The sequence below is a fragment of the Onychomys torridus genome, chromosome 8 (genome assembly GCF_903995425.1).
Source record: "Onychomys torridus chromosome 8, mOncTor1.1, whole genome shotgun sequence".
Classification (NCBI taxonomy): Eukaryota; Metazoa; Chordata; class Mammalia; order Rodentia; family Cricetidae; genus Onychomys; species Onychomys torridus.
In genome coordinates, this window is record NC_050450.1 from 5,610,303 (window position 1) to 5,628,598 (window position 18,296).

Consider the following 18,296-nt stretch of genomic DNA (forward strand, 5'->3'; position numbering starts at 1 on the left):
GTGAGTTGTGAACTACCATGTGCTGGAAATTGAACCTGGACCCTCTAGAAGAATAACCAGTGCTCTTAACCAATGAGCTATCTCTCCAGTTCATCATTTTGCTTTTTTAGATTCATTTTATGTTAAATTATGCATATGTGCATAAGTCTGTATTTATGTGCACATGAGGGCAGGTGACCTTAGAGGCCATAAAGTTCTGAGCTGCCCAATGTGGGTGCTGGGGACTGAACCTGAGTCCTCTGCAAGAGCATCGTGCATTTTTAACCACAGAGCCATTGCTACAGCCCCTACCTTAAGCTCTTACTGAACAAGGAGTTCACTGATTTGGCTAAGAGGGCTAGCCAGAGAGCCCCAGGGATATTCCTATTTCCTCCCCAGTGCTGGGATTATATGCATATACTGTTTATATGCATATAAACACTATGTATATACATATACAATTATATGCATATACCACCATTTATGTTGAGGATTGAAATGTAGGCTCTCATGAACAGATAGCAAGTCCTTTACCAACTGAGCCATCTCACTAGCCCCATTTCCCAAGATCTTAAGCCTTGTTAATTGCAGTTCAGCCCCACCCACTACAGCAAAGTATTTGGGCCACTTGTGGCTACCTTACACAGACAGAACTGAGGCATACAGCCTAAGTGCCTTGCCCAGGATCACATGACAAAAAAAAATGACAGGACTCAAGCCCAGGTATTGGTGTACTTTATCATTCTGACTCACTGCCAGACCTGAGGCAGCTCTTAACCTTAGCCTCTCCCATTTCTGTTTTGGTTTGTTTGTTTGCTTTTTTTTTTTTTTTTTTTTTTTTCCTCGAGACAGGGTTTCTCTGTAGCTTTTGGAGCCTGTCCTGGAACTCGCTTTGTAGACCAGGCTGGCCTCAAACTCACAGAGATCTACCTGCCTCTGCCTCCCAAGTGCTGGGATTACAGGCGTGCGCCACCACCGCCCGGCTCTTTTTCATTTTTAATTTGTGAGGGCACTGGACCCCTTGAAGCTGGAGATACAGGCAGTTGTAAGTCACCTGATGCAGGTACTAGGAACTGAACTTCAGTCCTCTGCAGGAGGAGCAAGCACTCATGATTGCTGAGCCACCTCTCCACCCTGCCCTGCCACTTCTGACAACAGCAGTCAGTAACGGTTCTCCTAGCCTGGTTCTTCCAGAGTGGAGATTGGAAATCTTTGTGCCCAAAAGAAAATAAGATGGTTGTTTAGAAAGAAATAAAATATTTTTCTTTACTACAAATTATTTGCAAATATTCACGTTTCCAGTGTCCTTACAAAAAGACCCCCCAGGAGAAATTTGGGTCCTTTCACGTGAAAGAATGGTACAATTCACAAAAGTAATAAATACACATATTACCACCTAGAGAAAAAGGAAATAATCACCTAAAGAAAATCAGCGCTGAAATTCATAGCATGTGTGAACTGTAGTTGGCAGTAAGTTTTCACTGCCCATTGTGGGTCTCTCTTTGGTCTGTAACCCAAACACCTAGAGGACCACTTTGAAAGATTTAGACTGAGGATCAAGTGCAGAGCTAGGCATGGTTATTCCCTGAGTCCAGTACCTCTTCCCTAGATACCAAATTCTTGGGACCGTCTTTATCTCTGGAACAATGCTTAAAAATGGGGGGGGGGGGAGCCACTGCTATTTGTGAATGGTCTTCTTGTCCTGGAGGGGACTCTGGCTCTGTCTTTGTTACCAGCTTTCTCATCTGTGGGTACTGCCCCTCGTTCTCTTGACTTTTGCTGCTCACAGACCTTCTGAGAGGAGTGAGCCCTCCCCAGCAATGGATAGGAAAATGCAGAAAGCAAGGGAGGGATGGTGCGGCAAGATGTAAGTCCCTGGGAAGGCAGTATTGCCTGGCCTGGTTCCTGACCCTGTCTGGCAAGGTCCCTTCACAAGGCTGCTTCTAAAGCAAGTCCTGTGAGAGCTGCACTAGGTGCAGGGAACAGTGTCAGAGTGCCCAAAGACCAGATGGCAGGCAAGGGGACATAACACAGAGGCAATAGTTTTGGTTTGGGTTGTTATGTTTGGGGTGTGGGTGTGTGTTTTGGTTTGGTTTTGTTGTTGCTCCCATGCTTTCAACTGCAGGCCTGAAGTCAGAAAGCACGATTCTGGAACCAACAAGGCCATGGAAGTGATACAAGAGCTGGCAGGCTAGGGAGAGGCTCCAAGCCTTGACATCCATGAATGTGGCTGGAGAGACATGAGGCAATGGCTGTGTTTGGTCACTAACTAGTGTGTTTGACACCAACAATTTCTCCAGAAGTTTAGCTGCCCTAGGCCCTGCTGTGAGCTAGAGCTAGAGCATGGGTGAATTTCCAGGAGCCTCCAAGTGGTACCAGAGGCCAGATGTATGTTCAAAGTGGGATACATCTGTCTCCCAGTTTCTTCGAGATCAGATCCAGGATGGGGCCATATGGTGGCTGCTGCTTTGTGTGTTTTGCTTCTTTTAGTTTGGCTTTCTTTTTATTTTTTGGCTTCTGTCTGTGAGGCTTGGGTTCCCAGGGTTGCTGGCTCATCCTTGGACAATGGGATGCTCTGGCCCTAGAGTCCTTACTAGATATACCAGCTCTCAGCTCACACCAAGCCAGCATCCCTAGCCATGCTATAGAAGATGCTCCTCTGCTGCAGGAGTTCAGAGGGTGTACCACACTCCCGAACTTCTCCTTTGTCCAAGACGATCACCCTGCATGGAGAGGGATGTAGACATGAGCATTACACTAAGAGATGTGTCTGATATCTGTGAGATTGCAGAAAGTATTACAAACTCTAGAGGCTGGATACCCACCCTACCACTTCCTTATTATCACTTATACACAGCACATGCCACCCTCTGAAATCAGTGTTACTGTGATCATTGTCCCTCTCTTTTAATTAAGTGTCCTGGTCCTTAAGATGTTCCCTAAGCTTTGAGAGGGAACCCCAGAGTCCAGAATAACATAGGGCACATAGCAGACCCTTCATGCATATCAATATGCTGACTGAAATAACACTGGATAACCTGGTTCTTCCCATGACAGAAGAATCCCAATTAGGGTTGCCCTGAGCATAAGGATAGTGATGAATGAATGAATGAATGAATGAATGAATGAATGAATGAATGAATGAATATGACTAGACAGGATCAACCCTGTAGGCCCACAGATGCACTCTGGGGCCTTACCTTGTATAGTCCATGATGGTATTAAGCCGGTGAGCAATAGTGAGCACAGTACAGTCTTCAAACTGTGTCCGGATGGTGGACTGAATGAGGTCATCTGTCTCTAGGTCCACAGCTGCTGTAGCCTCGTCCAACACTAAAATCTTTGTCTTCCTCAGCAGAGCCCGGGCCAGGCACACAAGCTGGCGCTGCCCGACACTAGGAAGGGAGAAAAGCCTAGAGATGGGGCTCAAACTACCCTGATCCTGAACCAGGCCTGGAGGGAAGAAAGCTAGCAGACAGTCTGGGGGTGGTCTTTGGGCAGGAGAACAAGTCCACACCCCATGTCCATGCCTGTGACAAACATTACTAATCAATCATGCTATACTTCCTGGTGAGCAAGAAATGGGCTTAGAACCATCCCCAACAAAAGGCTCAGAGGTGATATTCAAAGTATCAGGCCATTTTGGTGTGGGTGACAGAGTGGCTTAGTATCCATGATATCATTGAGCTGCAGCAGACTCAGCACTGGCCAACAGGATGCTGGCCAATGAATGGCCAGTAGAGGCCTAATGTGGGAATGGACACTGAGCATATTCACTCTTACACATCTGCCATCACCATGACAGCATGCCTGGGCAAGTCTGCTGAAGGATGAAAAATATGCACATTGATCCCACTGAGGCCAAGTACATCAGCCAAAATTCAGCTGTACCCCCCAACCCTGTCCCATGAATGAGCCCAGCCAGGATGAGCAGCCCTGGCTGGCCACCCTAGCACTGAAGCAGGAGGCTGGCTGCCCTGGGGGTAATAACTGAAGCTAGCACATAGGCAAGAGGGCAGAATCTTCGCACACCGGCCCCCGGCTGCCTGCCTACCTCAGGTTCTCTCCGCCTTCTGCACACTCATGATTCAGCTTGTCAGGCAAAGCTGACACAAAGCCCTTCAGGTGAGCGAGCTCCAGGGCCATCCAGACTTCTTCATCAGAATATTGACTGAAAGGGTCCAGATTCATGCGGAGAGAACCCGAGAACAAAACAGGATCCTGTGCAAAGACAGTAGATAGCATGTGTGAGGGTCTGAATCTAGAAGGTTCCCCACAGACTGATGTTTTGAGCACTTGTTCCCTGGTTGGTGGTGTCATTTTAAGATGTTGTGGAGCCTATCTGGGGGGAAGCAGGTTAGATTTGGTTCTGATGCTGGCTGAGTCCCCACCACACACCTATTGTGTGACCATGCTTCCCCCACTATGGTAGAAAGCAGCCCTGTGATACTGTGACCAAAATAAACCTTTCTTTCCTGCAGATGACTCTGTCAGAGGTTTTGTCACAACTATCAGAAAAGTAACTAACATGACAGTCACACCACAATGAACCAGGAAGGCTCACAGATAGAAGAAATGAGATGTTCACACTACAACAGGAAGAGATCTGAGTCTCTTCAAAGCATGAACTCTGTAGGATGTCTGTAACAGGAAATGTCTGAAAAGTCCTGGGTGAACTGGACCAAAACCTTTATTCTCTCAAAACTCCTCCAAACTTTCAATATGTAAATCCTCTATGTTGCTTTTAGTGGTGGTATTTCATCACAGCAACAGAAATGTAACTAATACACTCACTCAATCCCACCTCCAAAAAAGACTCTGAAAGTTAAGGAAAAATCACAACCACAAATAATGCCTTAGGGAACTGTTGCCCAAAGAGATTGGTTTAGAAAATTCTAATCTGTAGCTTAGCTTCAGGAAGTGTTAGAGATTAACACACTGACTCCTGCAACTGGCAGAGAAGACAGTATTACCATCTAAATCTATAAATGCTCTGGTTCTTTGTATGAAACAGTATAGTATTTTCACATAACTTACTCACATCTAGATGATGTACTACCTAATACCAAGAAAATACTGGGAAAATGGCTGTGTATCACTTGAAGATAAAAATCTATGTATGGTATTAAGTGCAGATGCTAAACTTGAAAAATACTAGCCATGGGCTCAGTGACCTAAAGGCACATGCCACCAAGCCTGATGACCTGAATTCGATCCTCAGAATTATACATATAGAGAACTGACTCCTGCAGTTGATCTTCATACACATGACCTGATCCCCTCCTCCCCGTAAATACATGAATGCAAAAACACCATTCTCCATCTACAGTTGGCGTAGTCTATGGATACAGAGGGTGTGGCTTCAGTATGTGCAGGAACCACCAGCCTTGCCCACCTGAGGGATGATGGTGATCTTGAAGCGCAGGTGGTGCAGGCCAATCTTAGCAATGTTCACCCCATCGATGATGATCTCCCCTTCTGCAGACTCATTGATCCGGAACAAACCCAGGGTGAGAGATGACTTCCCAGCTCCTGTACGGCCCACAATACCAACCTGCAGGACAGGAAGGGACTGTGGTGAGGTGAGAACGCTGCAGATTCAATGTTCTCCCAACAAGTGGCTGGGTCAGAGCTGTGGTCATCTAGTTGATCTAGCTACCATCAAGGTGCTCACCCACCAGCTTCTCCAAGACCTACCTTCAGGGGCTACTTTGACAAAAGGTTGGAAAGGATGCCCTTTGCTTTATAGGCTTCCAAAAGCTAGACTTATTATAAGTCAGTAGAGATGCTCAAAGGGTGCAGACAGAGAAATGTTTAGGTGAGTTATGTTATGTTCAATTAGAGATAGTCAGAAAATAATGAGGTGTTTCCTGGCTTCCCACATGGTTGCTCTCTCCTCTGATGGGAATTCCTTCCTGGAGCCATGACAATACCTCAGATTCAAGCAAAGCCCCTGAACTTCTCTGATATGTCCTGGGCGGACACCCCAGTTACTGGCCAATAGTTGACATTCCCAATGTCCAGTGACAGTTCTTTCTCCTCTCTTTTACAGCTGGGTTTACCCACAGTTATTGCAGCCCAGCACCCATGCTTGAATCCCCATAAACACATAAAGACTCAGAGACTATCTCATAGAAACAGAAGACTTTGACACATGTGGATGGACAATTTAACAAATCAATAATATAAGATGCAAATGCCTAGGATGAACCCTGACCAAGTTTCTGAGAAAATTCTATAGATCATAGTCAGAAATGACTTCCAGGAATAGCTTAGAGCTACATGTCCCTATAAGTTATCCTGGTGATGGCAGCAGCATCTTATTACTCTAGAGTTTACAAACGCCGATGCTTCAAAGGGACCACATAGGCACACGGACCCCACAGGAGGAACTGGGGTGAACTGGAGGGCTAAGATTTTCTATAAAGAGCCTCGAGGGAGTTGGGCCAGAACTGCTACATATTCCAACTGTCCAAAAAAAGCAGAAGAATCATTTTCGTATTTACAGTTCATTCAAATGTTTCCCTAAAACATATCTGTATTTCCATAGGTCTTGTCCTTCAGTGGTCCACTTTGCCACCTGTTGAATACACTCAGGATCTTTTATTCCCATGATTCCTCCCTGTAAAAGCACCTCAATCCCATAGTATGAGCTGTGACTAACTACAGGTTGATGCAGGGGTTCATGCTGGACCTTAAGTCAATGGGAATGGAGGATTGGCACACAGCCTCCTTTACTTCTCACTCCACTGACTATGAGTTAGTGAGGATGGAAGACAGCACACCCACCTTTTCTCCACCTTCGATGGTGACATTTATGTTCTTGAGAACCAAGTCCAAGTCCTCTCGATACCTCAAGCAGTAGTCTCGGAACTCTACACGGCCTGAATGGGGCCAGGTGCTGGGTGGAGCTGTCTCCTGGATTTGCCAGGGAGCCTGGATCACAACAAGAGGGATAAGAGAAATCAGCAAGTGCAAGCTGCCAAACTCAGTCTTTATGTAGGTTCTAGGGATCTGAACTCTTCACCCATTGAGCCATCTCACCAGCCCGCTTCTAACATTTCTATTCAATTCATTTCCACTTAATTCTTCAACTTATGGAAAATTTCTGCACTGATGCAATTTAATTCCAATTTGATTCCCCATAAAAAGAGCCCCTGTAAACCGACATAGCAAAAAGCAGGTGACTTTGGCAGGCAGAGGTTACCTGTTAGAGGCTGTGAAAGAGAAGTTTGCAGTTTATCTGCCAGTTGTGGGGGAACCATCTTAACTAATAAGGTGGCCATGAGCCTCGAGTGACAACCAGGACTAAGACTTTCTCTGTGACATCATCCAGTGAAGGAAAGAATCACAGGGGGAAATGTTCCTTAGTAAGAGTCACAGCCCACAGGTATCTTGGGGAAAACAGGACATGTGGATGATTTCCTTCCTCTAAAATAAGGTGGTTCTTAGCAAGTGTTAAAAACAGACAGGATAAGCCCAAAAGGGCCTGGAAGGCACATAGCTCACCCTCTGAGTAGGCAGAGGGCACCCAAGGGGTGTCTGGAAGGCCAAGACCAAGGGGCCAGGGTGGGATCCTGACTTACCTCCTTCTCTGTTTCAGAATACTCCTTTAGTCTTTCCACAGCCACAATGTTGGTCTCCATCTCAGAGGACATTCGAACAAGCCAATTCAAGTATGAAGTTATCTGCCAGTGAAGAGAGTCAGGTGGGGGTCTCTTGGGGAAAGTGTGGCTTCATTTTCAAAATTAAGTATGTATCATATCATTCAAATACAGAAATGAGTAACCCATATAGAGCTATCACCCAGAGTGGACACACTGCACCTCTTAGGGTTCACACCTTTCAAGAGCAGTCAAGAGCTGTGAGATGGCATTGTGGGCAAAGCATTTGTTGAGCAAGCCTGGCAACCTGAGTTCTACCCTCCAGAGCCATGGAAAGATGCAAGAAGAGAACTGACTCTACAGAGTTGTCCTCTGACCTCTACATGTTTACTGTGGGAGGGAGGGAAAGAGAAGATAGAAAGAAAGAAAAGAAAAGTCATACAGGAAAGTGGAAAATATTCTGAAACTGGGTGATTTTCATGTGATGGTTCATATCCATAATTAATCCCAGGACTCCAGAGAGATTGAAGCATGAGAATTATGTTAAGTTCTAGGCCAGACTGGGCTACAGTGTAATAACCCATCTCAATCACACAAAAGAAAATATTTTTGACTCAGTATGACAAACATCATGAGATGCAACTAACACAGAACTCAGAGGGAAAGTCAGAGCTTTGAAAGCATCAAGTCACTTGGAATCTTTTGACTAATGAAGAATGCAGGCCGTGTGTCAGGATTCCCATTCCCTTTCTCCATTCCTGCAGGTACCCAAAGCCAAGGTCCAGGAACTCAAAATGTGGTTGCCATGAGGAGACCATTCAGCCCAAGAAAGAGCCTTCTACCTGCAGCGAGTAAGATACTGAGAGGCCCACCAAGCCAGCACTGAGGCTGTGCCGGAATATGACAGCAAACAGGGCAGCAAACAGCACGATGCAGTTGCCCACACACTCAAGACGCACAGCAAGCCACCTGCAAGGAGATATGTAGAAGTATCTCAGACAGACAGATAGATGACCAGCTTTATGCTCATGGAGCAGAGCTAAACCCATCTGCCAGCTGACCTAATTTCCCAGCACTTCTAGAGAAAGCCCTGTGGGTACCACTCACCCAAGATATGAACTGGGAGGGGGTTGGGGGCGGTATGCCAAGGGCCCATGGGATTTGAAGCCTGGCTTGCCTGGGGACTAAAATAGAATTCTCCAGAAGCAATCCCTATCCTGGAACCTCAAGTTTGCCTTTAGAAAGATTGACTTTTTCTTAGGAAATCTTTAAAATAAAAAAAATAATTCCCTGGAAATTCCTAAAATGTCATCGACTGCCAGAGGCACTGCTGTTTGCAAACAAGGACAGGGGCAGGAGCAGAGCTCCGCGGTGGATCACTGGCCTGACATGCACAAGGCCCTGGGTTTGAGAGTCACCACCATAAAATAATAGCAATAATTACAAAATAAATAAATAAAATCAGCCCCTTGGCAAGAGATGGATCTTGACATGAGGAAGACAAAAACTGCTATTAACAAGGTTGGACATTGAGCTCTTGGGTCCACCCCCCATCTGTACCCCACAATGCCAAGGGTATGTGGGGACATAAATGTGGGTTCTCATGCTTGCACAGTAAATGATATTAGCCCCAGACCATCTTTCCAGTCCCCGGATTGCTTTATTTTTGAGACAAGGTCTCATTCTATAGCCTAGCTGGCCTGGAATTCACTAGGTAATCAAAGCCACCTCAAACTCATGGTAATCTTCCTTCAGGCACATGCCACCATGATCCTGTGCACTTTGGATGGCCCTTCTGTTTCCATTTCTCTCCCAGAAGAAACAGAGGCTGAGGGACTAGGCACTCAGCTGGCTTCCTCTATCCTACTGACCACTACCCCCACCTGTTAGCCACAATGCTAGGGTAGTAGGCCTTCTGGTTCTCATCCACTTTCAGGTCGCTCTGGCGAATGAAGCGCTCTTGCTCCTCAAAGGCACGGATGACACTGACCCCCAGCAAGGTCTCATTGAAGTGTGAGTACACAGGGGAACGGCTGACAGACTCTAGGCGTTTCAGCTGTCGGGAGGAGGCCACATAGAACCTCTGTAGGAGAGAGAGACACAGAATCAGTGCTAGCCCCTCATCTCATCCTCCTGGGGTATACTGGGAGAAGTTAGACATGGCTGACACCTCCAGAGACCAAAACACTGGAGATGGGCTGCTTACATGGTGAACTGTGGGACAGTAATGCCGGTGACAGCAGTCACAGCTACTTGGATACATATCCCCTGTCTGCCACCTATAAACCTAGGAAGTGCTCTTTCTTGCTTTTGGATGGAGACAAAGAGGTACACCTGGCCTCCTCCTTGGGTCCATGGCTAAGAAGCAACAAGATGGACCTGAAATAATCTCCAGACTGCCTGGCCTCTCAGAAGTCCTAAATGTTTGGGGCTTTCCTCTCCCAACAGTACAGGTTGAGAAACAGGCTTTGTGACTAACAGACCTCTTTAATCTTCATTTGCTACTAACACAGAAACCCAGCCAGGTCACTGTGCTGTCTTAGCCTTGGTTCCTTCTGTATAGCAGCAACACTAAAGCCATTTTGCACAGAGGACTGTGAGAACAACAGGTAAGAGCTACTGGTTCTTCTGTGTGAGTCTCACATGTTCGTATGTCACATACACATGTCAACAAGCATGGAACCCCCTGGATTCCACTAAACCAGGAGCAACAACAGCCTCACACGCATGACAACTCCACACTCTCCCATATGCCTGTCCCTGTTCTTCAAATTCATGGTCTCTTCTTTCAGTTATCATTATTACATGCATATAAGTAGATGTAAACACATATACATTCCTAAATATAACCTATTTGAGTCCAAATAATGTTACCTATATGTATGCTTTCAGGGCTGACCCTTTAGCACTGGACAACCAATTGGTGTGCCCTTCCTTGGGGAGGGCCACCTCTCCTGTTCCTAGCTTTACTTAGTTGCCTATTGTCTTAGTTAGGGTTACTTTTGTTGTGATGAAACACCATAACAAAAAGCAACTTGGGAAGGAAAGGGTTAATTACACTCACAGTTCCATATGACAGTTCATCATTAAAAAGCAGAGAGGGCAGGAACTAGAGCAGGGCAGGAACTTGGAGGCAGGAGCTGATGCAGAGGCCATGGAGGGGCGCTGCTTACTGGCTTGCTCCCCATGGCTTTCTCATTCTGCTCTCTTTTAGAATCCAGGACCACCAGCTCAGAGGTGGTCCCACCCACAGTGGGCTGGGTCCTCCTATCGATCACTAATTAAGAAAATGCCCTTAAGGCCAGCCTTAAGCCATTTTCTCAACTGAGGTCCCTCCTCTCAGATGAGTTTAGCTTGTGTCAAGTCAACATAAAACTAGCCAGCACACCTAAATAGTTCTTTATATGTAAGGGATAAGGCCTTTGTAGTCTTTTTTCATCCCATTTGGAATATTGAGAGACTAAGCAACTCTTGTCTCCTCCCTCAGTGGGGTCACTCCTGTCCCTTGCTGACTTGGCCCCCACTCCTTGTACCTGGCTCTGCCTCCTCCTGCTGTCCTGGGCTTGTCACCCTACATCACTTCCTTTCTGTGTCCCCATCCCAGCCACTGGGTCATAATCATGTTACCCTTAAGACTTGCTTCACCTATCCTTGTAGACAGATACCACCCCCACCCTTCTTCTGCTCTAGTCAGATGCTCAGCAAGTGCTGAAAGCAGAAAAATCCCAATACCCTTTCTCACCCTCTGGAAGCAACGAGAAGCCAATGAATAGACATTACATCAATAACTTGAGGACCTGTGAGCTCTTCTGGCCTCTGTAAAAAGAAGACTAGTGAGAGTATGGCCCCAGTTCTCCAGGTGCTGATGGGTCACTAATGCAGTAACTTGATCCTTGGTGTCCTTCCTGTCCCTTTGCTGACTTGATCACTGCAGCAGGGCAAGTTAATAAAGATGGCCCCAAGGACCTGCCTAGGATTAGTGTGCTGGGCCCTGCTGACTCCCCATGGGAGACCTTGATTTGGGGGATGTAGGGTGGCTTGGGAGGGAGGGCTGGAGGGTGGGAGGAGGGAGGAGGTGGGATCTGTGAGTGGTATGTAGAGTGTGTAGAAATTTTCTTAATAAAGAAAAATGAAAAAGGAAAAAAAAAAAAGATGGCCCCAAGGAGGCTGCCCCAGCCAAGCACAGGGCATACCAGTGGCTCCCACCAGGCCATGAACAGATGTGGCACCATCCTGCCAACTCTGTACTCTGCACCAGCTGTCCCCTGTCCTCTTGCATGTTTCGCCCACTTGATCCCCAGCCTGGTCTCATCAGGCCACTCCTTTTCAAACTTACAGAGTCTCCCCTGACCAAATCACTTCATCTTCCACTTCCAATCTCATTACTGTAAAAATCCAATCTGACATGGATTGTGGTCAAGAATGATCTCAGTTCTAAAAAAGTATTTGTTCTTTTTAATACAAGCAGAGGAGCACAGACTACTGCCTGGTCTGAGTCCCCTAAGGTAACCTCTGCAGGAGTGCACATGGGACCAGGCCAGGCCCAGAAATTCTCAGCAGTGTGACCAGTAGTTGCCATGGATACCAAAGAGTGCAACAGTAACCACATCCCAGCCTAGCTGAATTCTGCATCATTTCACCTATTACACAACTTAGGAAAAGCACTTGTTATTGTTTAATTTAAAATCTGATATGTGTTTGTGTGTGCATGCATGGTGTGTGTGTGATGTGCACAGTATATTTGCATGCCCATGCCAGAATGCACATGTGGAGGTCAGAGAACAACTTTTGGTATCAGTTCTCTCTTTCTATCTTGGGATGTGACAATCAGGTTTGTGCAACAAGAGCTGAGAAATTCCTACCTGCTGAGTTATCTCATTGGCCCTGCTTTTAAAATTACAAAAGTAATGTATATTGACTATGGAGGTTTGAATGAGAATGTGCCTCAGGCTCAAACGTGTGAACCCAGCTGGTGGCACTATCTGGGTAGGTTTAGCAGGCATGGCCTTGCTGGAGGAAGTATGCTACTGAGGCAAGATTAGAAGTTTTAAAAGCCATATACCATTCCCTGTTTGCTCTCTTGTCTCATAGTTCAAGATGTGAGCTCTCAGCAGTTCTAGCCATCATCATGTGACTGTGATAGACACTTCTCCCTCTGGAACTGTAAGCCCAAATTAACTCTCCTTTGATGAGGTGCCTTGGTCATAGAGGTTTTACCACATTGATAGAAATGAAATATACTGCGAATGACATGGGATAGAAAGACTAAGTAGAGCCTAAATTTAAATGTATAAGGGGATGTGGGAAGAGTATGGCTAAGTGGAAGACACTGGTCTAACACTTTGGTTTTCATTCCCAGTGCCACAAAATTTAGACAGAAAGAAAGACAGGCAGACAGACAGACAGACAGATGGAAGAGGAATATTCCTTTACACTGTGTGAATATATGTCACTATGATTGGTTTAATAAAGAAGCTGACTTGCCAATAGTTGGACAGGTAGAGGTTAGGCAGGACTAGCAGACAAAAAGAGAATGCGAAGAAGAGAAGGACTCCTTGGGAGTCACAAGGAGATGCAGAGGAAGCAGGAGATGAACTTGCCGTACTGAGAAAAGGTACCAAACAGAGTGTAGCTAAGAAATACGATTAATTTTAAAATATAAGAGTTTGCTAGTAACAAGCCTGAGCTATTGGCCAAACATTGATAATTAATAGTAAATCTGTGTAGTTATTTGAGAACTGGCTGGCAGGAAAGAAAAGTCTGCCTACAATAGATAGACAGAATTGAGTATGATGATTACACCTTTCTTAGAGAAAAATCTCTGTGGGCATCTATAAATATGTGTATCTCAAAGCCAACTTTAAACTGTGCTACACAAATACTGTTGTAATAGTGACTGTAGTGATTGAGAGCTACCAAAAAGATCAGGGAAGCACACTGGAGTGCATAAGTGGAATTTTCCAGAGAGGATTAACTGAGGCCAGAAGACCTGCCCTGAAGTGAGAGCCACCATCTCATGTCTGGAAGTCTGGATGAAGATTGGATAAAGAAAAAAGTAAGCTAATACAAACATCTTCTGCTTCCTGACCACGTCATGCCCTCTTTACTATCACAGACAGATAGCACTGAAACTGTGAACAGAAGAAAACTTTCTCCCTTAAGCTGTTTACATCAGGTATTTTGTCATAGTAACATAGAAATGACAATGTAGGTGTGGGTGTTCTAAATCCTCTCAGCAACACAACTGAGTGAACACTGACTCACGGCTGAGGCTAAGAAGCCACAGCTACAGATCTGCCCAGCATACATGAGACTTCTCAGCCCACAAATGAAAATCACTATCTTACATTCATACAACCTGGAGAACCCTATCAAGCTCTCCATGCTCACAGTTTCCCCAAAGGCTCTTGGCAATGACCTCCTTCCTCAGGCATTACCACTACCACTCCTCTGACTTCAGTCACCACGGTCATTACATTGTTCTTAAACCTCCTCCCCATGAAGTGGAGCTCTCAGCCTGGTGTCTCTCCATCACTGTAGCACCTGTGAGGTTCATCCACAGGGTTTGGGAGTGGGCAGCTCATGTCTTGCAATAGCAGCACCACGTCCAGCATACAACCACAACACAAGTTATTTGTGTGCACGCATGTTAACATGTGTAGAGGTCAGGGGTCAATATCATGACTTCCTTGATCTCTTTTCCACCTTGGTTTCTGAGACAGACTCTCTCATTAAACCTAGAGCTCGCTGGCTAGACTGTCTGGCCCATGAGCCCCCGAGGTCTTTCTGTCTCTGCCTCTCTAGCACCAGGATTATAAACACACTTCACCTGCCTTTCTTTAATGTTTTTTTTTAATTTATACTTACTTATTCATGCTATAGAGCATTCATAGAGTCAACGGCAACTTGAGGAAGCTAGTTCTCACCTTCCACCATGTGAGTCCTGCTTAGCCATCAGGCTTGGCAGCATCTTGATGGCCCAGGCTTGGCTTATCTAGGGATCAACTCAGGTCTTCATGCTTGCAAGGAAAACACTTTACTCCTCATGGGGCTCTAAGGTCATCCCATTTCTAGTTTCTAGTGCTACACTGTGCCTGTTCTGAACTGGAACCTTCAGGAAGCTTTCCAGGCAGCCATGAGCACATTTACCACATTTTGGTAAATGCCGTCAAGATGTTTCAGTAAACAGGTGGCACTGACTTAAAGAAGCTATAGGGGAAGTCCAGAAAATGGACTTTTACCCTACAATTTCACCTTTCTTTATGGAATACTCCTGCCTCAGTTCCCTGAGTGCTGGGACAACAAGCAGGTGCCACCAGGTGTAAGTTTACATTGCCATTATCCCCCAGCAGTCTAACAGCCAACCTTATGAATGACTGTTTCAGCCAGGGCTCTGAGCACATGCCTCAGAGTCACAGAGACCTGGGGTTCCACTCTTGGCTCTGCCACTTGAGAAAGATGCTTCCTCTTTGTGTCTCTACTCTCTCCTCTGTCACCTGAAAATGTAATCTACACAGAAATGACCCAAGAAAGGGGTGAACCAGAACAGCTGCCCCTCTCCCAAAGGAAAATGGTTACTGAAAACCACAATGTATCCAGTCCTCCCCTGCAAATAACGGTCATACAGCTGAGCTTGAGGACTAGATGATTTAAATGAGTAGTTCTGATATGAAGGCCACAGGTTGGTTCCCTGTTCTGTTCCCTTGTGTTAATCTCAATGTCTGAACTATAAATATGATAGCTAAAACTTTGGTGACCATTTTGGACCATGAGACCCACTTAAAGATTGAAAATTTACGTGAAGACAGCAAAGCAGAACTAAACAAAAAGGGTGGTATTAACAGCAACAACAACAACCTGGGGTGTCGACTGACTCATAGGGCCACATTAGTCTCAAAATGAGCTGCTTTCTAATGTGCTATATGCATCAGCATCCACCCTGATGAGGCTGCTGTTTGTCATGACTCCACTGTAGAATTTGTTCTTTAGGCTATTAACAACTGCCTTGACAGCCGTGAGCTTCCCTCCTAATATACAGCTCAAAAGAGTAAATCTGATGAGAATGAGAGCACATTTACTTCAATGGATGCTGTAAATTAAAAGCAGCCCTCTCAAGCATTCACAACAGACAACAACAGAGCCGAACACTGCAGTCACATCCTCACCAGCCCTCTGGGGTATGGCACATGAGGGAGCATCTGTGGTTCACCTGCACAAAGAAGTAGACAAGGCCCAAGGGTGGGATGATGACAGCGGCAATGGGCGTGGCCAGCAGGATGATAATGACAGCTCCAATGACATTGAAGAGTGAGCCCATGAACATCTTGATGACCTGGGGGATCATGGAATCCACTGTGTCTAGCTCCTTGGAGAATCGGTTCACTAGGTTCCCGCTGGGTGTACGCTCAAAGAAGCTCATGGGTGAGCGTAGGACATTGCACAGCAGGTCCAGGTGCAGGTGACGGGAAGCAAAGATGCCCCCAATGGACACAGCCATGGAGTAGCCAAATACTGACACACCTAGGATGGCAATAGAGATTTGAATGTGAGATACAGGAAGTCTGATCTGCAGTCTGGCCCTGTGTGTCTTAGCAAGCCAGTGATGGTGGCCCTCAGTAACCAGCACTCATTGTATACTACACACTGCAGGGGTTTCCGAATAACTGAATTTTCCTTTAACTTTAATGAACTAAAATTCAAATCACATCCCATGACTGATGGCTACTGTACCAGACAGCACAGCTCTTGCAGCAGCTCTTGATGCTGTGTGAACCCAGGGAAATACTACACCCTCTCAGTTCTTTCCTTTCTCCAAAGTGTAATATGAAAACTGCTGCAGAAGCTCAAACATTCATGCCTAATCTTCTGATGGCTTGTTCCAAAGCTACCTCAGAGATCAGGAGACATCTGTGGCGCCTCCAAACAGTCCACAGTCCACAGAATTCTTTTGGGAACTTCTACCTAAGGCTCTTTCACCAAGAACAGGGGAAAGGCAGACGCTGAAGTTGGCACTGCCAACCCTGTCAGCTGGGGCCCTCCCATATCAATCAAGGTAAGTCACCTCACCTGTATAATGGGGACATTGATACTCAGAGCCACAAACAGTACTAAGCACCTTCCCAGCAGCATGCCTGGATGCAGAAGAAACTCATACACCAAGAAGACTCACTTAACCGCCCACACGAGTGCATCAGGGACCCAGGAAGGACAAGTGTGTACAAAGCAGTTTTATGAGCATACAGACCTACAGCTACACACTGCCTGGTACAGCTTTAGAGTAAGCTCCAGAGCTGGGCTGCTTCATTCAATGCCAACTCAGCCAGCAACCAGCCATGTGGCTTGAGCTGACTGGGAAGGAGGGTGGGCATGAATTCAGCAAGCATTCAGGGTTCACAGTGTAGCAGGTTCTGTCCACCTGGGTCTGGCTCAGTTTGTGGTATAAATTCCCTGAGGACTTGGGGACTCAGTTAGGAAATTATACATGAAGTAAAGACAGCCATACCTTGCAAGATGCCCAAGGCCCCATAGACACTCAGTCGGAATGTCCTGTGCTCCTGAGTCCCATTGATAGTGGGGTGGTCATCTGTCCAGAGGCTCAGCCAATAATTGGAGGCGAGTGCAGACACATGGTTGCATAGGAAGAGGAAGATACTCAAGAAGGAGATGAAGAGGCCAATGGCCCTCATGTAGTCCCAGTACACTGATAGCTGCACCTAGGACCCATAGACTGCCAGCATGAGGATAGCAGCTCCTGTGACTCCTTACAGCCCATCCCACCCTCCTGTGCCCAAGCCCTTGATACGCTGCTACCCTGTTAATCGATGATGTCAGCCAGTAGTAGCAAAGATAGCTTTCTGCCTCCCACAATAGCTTCCAGTCAAGCACTCAGACAAGCTAATGATCCATCATCACCCACTCAAACATATAAGCAGAGAAGAGCCATAAGAGGCACAGAATGCTATGTAAGTGCCCAGATGGGTAGATACTAGGGTAGGTTTTCCCTGAGGAAGTCAGGTTCAAGAGTTTACTAGCTATGAATGGAAAATAGGAAGAGAAGGGGGTGACTCATAAATGTAAAGGTCCTGAGGTGCAAGGCAGTGCAACACATTTGGGAAAGTGACAATAAGGATGGAAAAGTGGCTGCACCTGGCCTATCTGTAGCCTGGGAGGTCCCATTCAATACTCCAGGCTACTCACAGTAAGGCAGTCATGAGCATAGGCAGAAACTAAAGAACCAACATGGAGACAGCAGCTCAGATCCCAACTCCAGCAAACGTCACTTAGCCTCTCTGACCTTGGTTTCAGCATAGAAACAAAACATAGAGCCCTGGCAGGCTTGCCATCAGATGCATATATGCATTCCCATATGCCAGGCAAAGCACTCTGCACTGTGCCTTACTCACCTGCCCTGTCTGTGCCTTGTCTGCTTCCATCAGCTTCCAGGTCTCCTCCTTGGCTCCGGCCTTCTGCAGTTCGGCCGTGCTGCTGTGCTGCTGGCTAGCATCCCCACTGTGGGAAGAAGAGCTGCTGAGATGCCTGTTGCCAAGGAGAGTAGGATGTCAAAGAAGAACCTTAGGGAGTGCAAGCACACACATGAACACATACATACTTGTGCCCCTGTTGATACTCCCCAGAAGAACATGTTTCCATAGAAAGGAATGTGTATGTTAGGAATGGGGCTGCTGTGATAGGTGTGAAAAGCAATGGGCAGAA

The 18,296-nt window shown here is 46.3% G+C and overlaps 1 protein-coding gene across 4 annotated transcripts in view; it reads right to left on the reverse strand.

Moving 5' to 3' along the window:
• Nucleotides 1-935: 935 nt before the first annotated feature.
• Abcc1 (ATP binding cassette subfamily C member 1) overlaps nucleotides 936-18,296 on the reverse strand; it is a 126,472-nt gene continuing 109,111 nt past the window's right edge. For 2 of the 4 annotated variants that reach the window (XM_036196072.1, XM_036196070.1), the window contains 11 exons: nucleotides 17,987-18,119; nucleotides 17,086-17,296; nucleotides 15,793-16,103; nucleotides 9,467-9,666; nucleotides 8,426-8,552; nucleotides 7,566-7,667; nucleotides 6,769-6,915; nucleotides 5,375-5,533; nucleotides 4,034-4,200; nucleotides 3,180-3,374; nucleotides 936-2,702 (listed from right to left, as the gene is read on the reverse strand). In XM_036196072.1, the coding sequence (XP_036051965.1) occupies nucleotides 2,594-2,702; nucleotides 3,180-3,374; nucleotides 4,034-4,200; nucleotides 5,375-5,533; nucleotides 6,769-6,915; nucleotides 7,566-7,667; nucleotides 8,426-8,552; nucleotides 9,467-9,666; nucleotides 15,793-16,103; nucleotides 17,086-17,296; nucleotides 17,987-18,119 (1,861 nt within the window). In that variant the 3' untranslated portion in view covers nucleotides 936-2,593. The remainder of the gene's footprint in view (nucleotides 2,703-3,179; nucleotides 3,375-4,033; nucleotides 4,201-5,374; nucleotides 5,534-6,768; nucleotides 6,916-7,565; nucleotides 7,668-8,425; nucleotides 8,553-9,466; nucleotides 9,667-15,792; nucleotides 16,104-17,085; nucleotides 17,297-17,986; nucleotides 18,120-18,296) is intronic. The other 2 variants (XM_036196071.1, XM_036196073.1) reach the window with 2 other exon arrangements.